Here is a 7,500-nt window from a genome sequence, read left to right on the forward strand (position 1 = left end):
CTACCTGTGAGATCTTTAAAACCAGGTCTGGACTGTTCATCAGACACCTACCTGTGAGATCTTTAACCAGGTCTGGACTGTTCATCAGACACCTACCCGTGAGATCTTTAGCCAGGTCTGGACTGTTCATCAGACACCTACCTACCTGTGAGATCTTTAACCAGGTCTGGACTGTTCATCAGACACCTACCTACCTGTGAGATCTTTAACCAGGTCTGGACTGTTCATCAGACACCTACCCGTGAGATCTTTAGCCAGGTCTGGATGGTTCATCAGACAGTGGGAAGCGAACTTGACTGACTCAAGCCTCACTGGGACATGGATGTCATTGAACCTGGGGATGGAATACACACACATCTTGTTAACGCAATGCACCTCTACTACTACTACTACTACTACGTGTGTGTGTGTGTGTGTGTGTGTGTGTGTAACGAGTGTGTCTCACCGTCCCAGGAAGCATTGCCACAGCGGTCTGTTCTGAGTGGCCAGTTCCGAGTCTTTGGCTCCAAACAGTTTAGCCAGTAGTCTGACCACAGCTAGACGCTCTTCGCCGTCATTACTCTGCAACACACAGATAAAATTAGACTTTAAATAGATTTTAATTCAACGGTCGTCATTTCTTTTTTGGGGTCTAGTAGGTGGTGTGTGTGTGTGTGTGTGTGTGTTCAGGGTTTTTTCTGGATCGAAATGGGGCTTAGGCGGTGGGCTTGGCGTAAGGCTGGGTAGATCTTATTTTACTATATACACCGGTATTGACTTTCTTCTACACTGAACAACAATATAAAAACGTAACATGTAAAAAGTGTTGATTTCATGTTTTATGAGCTGAATTAAAATGTTCCAGACACACAAAAAAAAGCTCTCTCTCTCTCTCTCAAATTTCGTGCACTAATTTTGTTTCCATCCCTGTTTAGTGAGCATTTCTCCTTTTGCCAAGATAATCCATCCACCTGACAGGTGTGGCATATCAAGAAACTGATTAAACAGAATGGTCATTCCACAGGTGCACCTTGTGCTGGGGGACAATTTTAAAAAAGGCCACTCTAAAATGTGCAGTTTTGTCACAACAACACAATGCCACAGATGTCTGAAGTTGAGGGAGCGTGCAATTGGCGTGTTGACTGCAGGAATGTCCACCAGAGCTGTTGCCAGAGAACTGAGTGTTCATTTCTCTACCATAAGCCGCCTCCAACGTAATTTTAGAGAAATTGGCAGTACGTCCAACCGGCGTCTCAACTGCAGACCCACGTGTACGGCGTCGTGTGGGCGAGCGGTTTGCTGATGTCAACGTTGTGAACAGAGGGCCCCATGGTGGAGGTGGGGTTATGGTATTGGCCCCATGGTGGAGGTGGGGTTATGGTATTGGGCCCCATGGTGGAGGTGGGGTTATGGTATTGGGCCCCATGGTGGAGGTGGGGTTATGGTATTGGGCCCCATGGTGGAGGTGGGGTTATGGTATTGGGCCCCATGGTGGAGGTGGGGTTATGGTATTGGGCCCCATGGTGGAGGTGGGGTTATGGTATTGGGCCCCATGGTGGAGGTGGGGTTATGGTATTGGGCCCCATGGTGGAGACGGGTGACTACTTCCTCATATGAACTGTGCGTTCGTAATTTTAGGTTCTGTATATAAAACAGTATTTTAAAATGTTTGGTTTGTTAAAAATGTGATACGACAGCCTGATACCAGTGATAATGTAGCTAATACAGCCTGATACCAGTGATAATGTAGACCTAAATCTACAGTCAGGACAAACGGAGCTATACAGCCTGATACCAGTGATAATGTAGACCTAAATCTACAGTCAGGACAAACGTAGCGTAGCGATACAGCCTGATACCAGAGATAATGTAGCTAATACAGCCTGATACCAGTGATAATGTAGCTAATACAGCCTGATACCAGTGATAATGTAGCTAATACAGCCTGATACCAGAGATAATGTAGCTAATACAGCCTGATGCCAGTGATAATGTAGCTAATACAGCCTGATACCAGTAATAATGTAGCTAATACAGCCTGATACCAGTGATAATGTAGCTAATACAGCCTGATAACAGTGATAATGTAGACCTAAATCTACAGTCAGGACAAACGTGGCTAATACAGCCTGATTCCAGTGATAATGTAGACCTAAATCTACAGTCAGGACAAACATAGCTATACAGCCTGATACCAGAGATAATGTAGACCTAAATCTAAAGTCAGGACAAACGTAGCGTAGCTAATATAGCCTGATACCAGTGATAATGTAGACCTAAATCTACAGTCAGGACAAACATAGCTATACAGCCTGATACCAGAGATAATGTAGACCTAAATCTACAGTCAGGACAAACGTAGCGTAGCTAATACAGCCTGATACCAGTGATAATGTAGACCTAAATCTAAAGTCAGGACAAACGTAGCGTAGCTAATACAGCCTGATACCAGTGATAATGTAGCTAATACAGCCTGATGCCAGTGATAATGTAGCTAATACAGCCTGATACCAGTGATAATGTAGCTAATACAGCCTGATGCCAGTGATAATGTAGCTAATACAGCCTGATACCAGTGATAATGTAGCTAATACAGCCTGATACCAGTGATAATGTAGCTAATACAGCCTGATACCAGTGATAATGTAGCTAATACAGCCTGATACCAGTGATAATGTAGCTAATACAGCCTGATACCAGTAATAATGTAGCTAATACAGCCTGATACCAGTGATAATGTAGCTAATACAGCCTGATACCAGAGATAATGTAGCTAATACAGCCTGATACCAGTGATAATGTAGCTAATACAGCCTGATAACAGTGATAATGTAGACCTAAATCTACAGTCAGGACAAACGTAGCGTAGCTAATACAGCCTGATACCAGTGATAATGTAGCTAATACAGCCTGATACCAGTGATAATGTAGCTAATACAGCCTGATTCCAGTGATAATGTAGACCCTAAATCAGCATGTTGTTTGTGCAACGGTATCTTCTAAATCAACGAGGAATAAGTGAAGCATGAATATGCTAGCTACATGAAGTAGCTAAGTGAAAACATTTAATGTAGCCAAAGATTATAGGGTCCCCTGGGAAACACTGACCAACACTTTGGTTCCTACCTTGTCACAATAACTCGTCCCTGGCATGTAGAGATGTTCAGGACTAGTTTATTACTGGCCACCCATTCCAAAACAGACTGTAGCTCTTTGTTAAGCGTTTCAGTGACTTCATTAGCTGTGGTTGCTGATGCGTAGAAGGTTGAATCATCAACATATTGTACTTATTTTCTTCATTTATTTAACTCGGCAAGTCAGCTAAGAACAAATTCTTATTTTCAATGACGGCCTACCGGGGGAACAGTGGGGGTTAACTGCCTTGTTCAGGGGGCAGAAAGACAGATTTTCACCTTGTCAGCTCGGGGGATTCGATCTTGCAACCTTTCGGTTACTAGTCAAACGCTCTAACCGCTAGGCCGCCCGCCTCCTCCTCTAACCGCCAGGCCGCCCGCCTCCTCCTCTAACCGCCAGGCCGCCCGCCTCCTCCTCCTCTAACCGCCAGGCCGCCCGCCTCCTCCTCCTCTAACCGCCAGGCCGCCCGCCTCCTCCTCCTCTAACCGCCAGGCCGCCCGCCTCCTCCTCCTCTAACCGCCAGGCCGCCCGCCTCCTCCTCCTCCTAACCGCCAGGCCGCCCGCCTCCTCCTCCTCTAACCGCCAGGCCGCCCGCCTCCTCCTCCTCTAACCGCCAGGCCGCCCGCCTCCTCCTCCTCTAACCGCTAGGCCGCCCGCCTCCTCCTCCTCTAACCGCCAGGCCGCCCGCCTCCTCCTCCTCCTCTAACCGCCAGGCCGCCCGCCTCCTCCTCCTCTAACCGCCAGGCCGCCCGCCTCCTCCTCCTCTAACCGCCAGGCCGCCCGCCTCCTCCTCCTCCTCCTCTAACCGCCAGGCCGCCCGCCCGCCTCCTCCTCTAACCGCCAGGCCGCCCGCCTCCTCCTCCTCTAACCGCCAGGCCGCCCGCCTCCTCCTCTAACCGCCAGGCCGCCCGCTGCCTCCTCGAACCGCCAGGCCGCCCGCCGCCTCCTCTCACCGCTAGGCCACCCGCCTCCTCTAACCACTAGGCCACCCGCCTCCTCTAACCACTAGGCTACCCGCCTCCTCTAACCACTAGGCTACCCGCCTCCTCTAACCACTAGGCTACCCGCCTCCTCTAACCACTAGGCTACCCGCCTCCTCCTCCTCCTCTAACCGCCAGGCCGCCCGCCCGCCTCCTCCTCCTCTAACCGCCAGGCCGCCCGCCTCCTCCTCCTCTAACCGCCAGGCCGCCCGCCTCCTCCTCCTCCTCTAACCGCCAGGCCGCCCGCCCGCCTCCTCCTCTAACCGCCAGGCCGCCCGCCTCCTCCTCCTCTAACCGCCAGGCCGCCCGCCTCCTCCTCCTCTAACCGCTAGGCCGCCCGCCTCCTCCTCTAACCGCCAGGCCGCCCGCCTCCTCCTCCTCTAACCGCTAGGCCGCCCGCCTCCTCCTCCTCTAACCGCCAGGCCGCCCGCCTCCTCCTCCTCTAACCGCCAGGCCGCCCGCCTCCTCCTCCTCTAACCGCTAGGCCGCCCGCCTCCTCCTCCTCTAACCGCCAGGCCGCCCGCCTCCTCCTCCTCTAACCACTAGGCTACCCGCCTCCTCTAACCACTAGGCTACCCGCCTCCTCTAACCACTAGGCCACCCGCCTCCTCCTCCTCCTCTAACCGCCAGGCCGCCCGCCCGCCTCCTCCTCTAACCGCCAGGCCGCCCGCCTCCTCCTCCTCTAACCGCCAGGCCGCCCGCCTCCTCCTCCTCCTCCTCTAACCGCCAGGCCGCCCGCCCGCCTCCTCCTCTAACCGCCAGGCCGCCCGCCTCCTCCTCCTCTAACCGCCAGGCCGCCCGCCTCCTCCTCCTCTAACCGCCAGGCCGCCCGCCTCCTCCTCCTCTAACCGCCAGGCCGCCCGCCTCCTCCTCCTCTAACCGCCAGGCCGCCCGCCTCCTCCTCCTCCTCTAACCGCCAGGCCGCCCGCCCGCCTCCTCCTCTAACCGCCAGGCCGCCCGCCTCCTCCTCCTCTAACCGCCAGGCCGCCCGCCTCCTCCTCTAACCGCCAGGCCGCCCGCCGCCTCCTCTAACCGCCAGGCCGCCCGCCGCCTCCTCTAACCGCCAGGCCGCCCGCCGCCTCCTCTAACCGCCAGGCCACCCGCCTCCTCTAACCGCTAGGCCACCCGCCTCCTCTAACCACTAGGCTACCCGCCTCCTCTAACCACTAGGCTACCCGCCTCCTCTAACCACTAGGCTACCCGCCTCCTCTAACCACTAGGCTACCCGCCTCCTCTAACCACTAGGCTACCTGCCGCCTCCTCTAACCACTAGGCTACCTGCCGCCTCCTCTAACCACTAGGCTACCTGCCGCCTCCTCTAACCACTAGGCTACCTGCCGCCTCCTCTAACCACTAGGCTACCTGCCGCCTCCTCTAACCACTAGGCTACCTGCCGCCTCCTCTAACCACTAGGCTACCCGCCTCCTCTAACCACTAGGCTACCCGCCTCCTCTAACCACTAGGCTACCCGCCTCCTCCTCTAACCACTAGGCTACCTGCCTCCTCCTCTAACCACTAGGCTACCTGCCTCCTCCTCTAACCACTAGGCTACCTGCCTCCTCCTCTAACCACTAGGCTACCTGCCTCCTCCTCTAACCACTAGGCTACCCGCCTCCTCTAACCACTAGGCTACCTGCCTCCTCTAACCACCAGGCTACCTGCCTCCTCTAACCACCAGGCTACCTGCCTCCTCTAACCACCAGGCTACCTGCCTCCTCTAACCACCAGGCTACCTGCCTCCTCTAACCACTAGGCTACCTGCCTCCCCCCTCTAAACACTAGGCTACCCGCCTCCTCTAACCATTAGGCTACCCGCCTCCTCTAACCACCAGGCTACCCGCCTCCTCTAACCACTTGGCTACCTGCCTCCTCTAACAGGAAATGCAGACATTAATGAAAATAGTTTTAGGTCTAATTAACAGGCCCCTCATCCTGATAGTGGCAGTGCCAAACTGTAGAGGTTTTAAAAGCTAATTAAAAACGCAAGTCTATACATTTTGCCATGGCTTATTTTATCTGACTGACTCAAAACATAAAATATTATTATTATATTTTTTTTTACTCTTTGGACATAAGCGGCCCGAAGAAACCACTTACGAGGCCTGCCCAAGACATTTAAAAACTCTAGCTGGGGCATGACGGACGTGAGCAGCAGAGGGTCGATGTCCTCTATACCTTGAGTTTAAACTCTAGCTGGGGCATGACGGACGTGAGCAGCAGAGGGTCGATGTCCTCTATACCTTGAGTTTAAACTCTAGCTGGGGCATGACGGACGTGAGCAGCAGAGGGTCGATGTCCTCTATACCTTGAGTTTAAACTCTAGCTGGGGCATGACGGACGTGAGCAGCAGAGGGTCGATGTCCTCTATACCTTGAGTTTAAACTCTAGCTGGGGCATGACGGACGTGAGCAGCAGAGGGTCGATGTCCTCTATACCTTGAGTTTAAACTCTAGCTGGGGCATGACGGACGTGAGCAGCAGAGGGTCGATGTCCTCTATACCTTGAGTTTAAACTCTAGCTGGGGCATGACGGACGTGAGCAACAGAGGGTCGATGTCCTCTATACCTTGAGTTTAAACTCTAGCTGGGGCATGACGGACGTGAGCAGCAGAGGGTCGATGTCCTCTATACCTTGAGTTTAAACTCTAGCTGGGGCATGACGGACGTGAGCAGCAGAGGGTCGATGTCCTCTATACCTTGAGTTTAAACTCTAGCTGGGGCATGACGGACGTGAGCAGCAGAGGGTCGATGTCCTCTATACCTTGAGTTTAAACTCTAGCTGGGGCATGACGGACGTGAGCAGCAGAGGGTCGATGTCCTCTATACCTTGAGTTTAAACTCTAGCTGGGGCATGACGGACGTGAGCAGCAGAGGGTCGATGTCCTCTATACCTTGAGTTTAAACTCTAGCTGGGGCATGACGGACGTGAGCAGCAGAGGGTCGATGTCCTCTATACCTTGAGTTTAAACTCTAGCTGGGGCATGACGGACGTGAGCAGCAGAGGGTCGATGTCCTCTATACCTTGAGTTTAAACTCTAGCTGGGGCATGACGGACGTGAGCAGCAGAGGGTCGATGTCCTCTATACCTTGAGTTTAAACTCTAGCTGGGGCATGACGGACGTGAGCAGCAGAGGGTCGATGTCCTCTATACCTTGAGTTTAAACTCTAGCTGGGGCATGACGGACGTGAGCAGCAGAGGGTCGATGTCCTCTATACCTTGAGTTTAAACTCTAGCTGGGGCATGACGGACGTGAGCAGCAGAGGGTCGATGTCCTCTATACCTTGAGTTTAAACTCTAGCTGGGGCATGACGGACGTGAGCAGCAGAGGGTCGATGTCCTCTATACCTTGAGTTTAAACTCTAGCTGGGGCATGACGGACGTGAGCAGCAGAGGGTCGATGTCCTCT

General features: G+C 53.4%; 1 protein-coding gene across 7 annotated transcripts in view; it reads right to left on the minus strand.

The window, feature by feature from the left end:
- The window catches only part of LOC106592481 (sister chromatid cohesion protein PDS5 homolog A), a 97,311-nt gene that overhangs the window by 55,573 nt on the left and 34,238 nt on the right, over window positions 1–7,500 (minus strand). For all 7 annotated transcript variants that reach the window (XM_045712713.1, XM_045712712.1, XM_045712711.1 and 4 more), the window contains 2 exons: window positions 446–561; window positions 240–334 (listed from right to left, as the gene is read on the minus strand). In XM_045712713.1, the coding sequence (XP_045568669.1) occupies window positions 240–334; window positions 446–561 (211 nt within the window). The remainder of the gene's footprint in view (window positions 1–239; window positions 335–445; window positions 562–7,500) is intronic.

This window comes from Salmo salar, unplaced genomic scaffold (assembly GCF_905237065.1).
Source record: "Salmo salar unplaced genomic scaffold, Ssal_v3.1, whole genome shotgun sequence".
NCBI classification, from domain to species: Eukaryota; Metazoa; Chordata; class Actinopteri; order Salmoniformes; family Salmonidae; genus Salmo; species Salmo salar.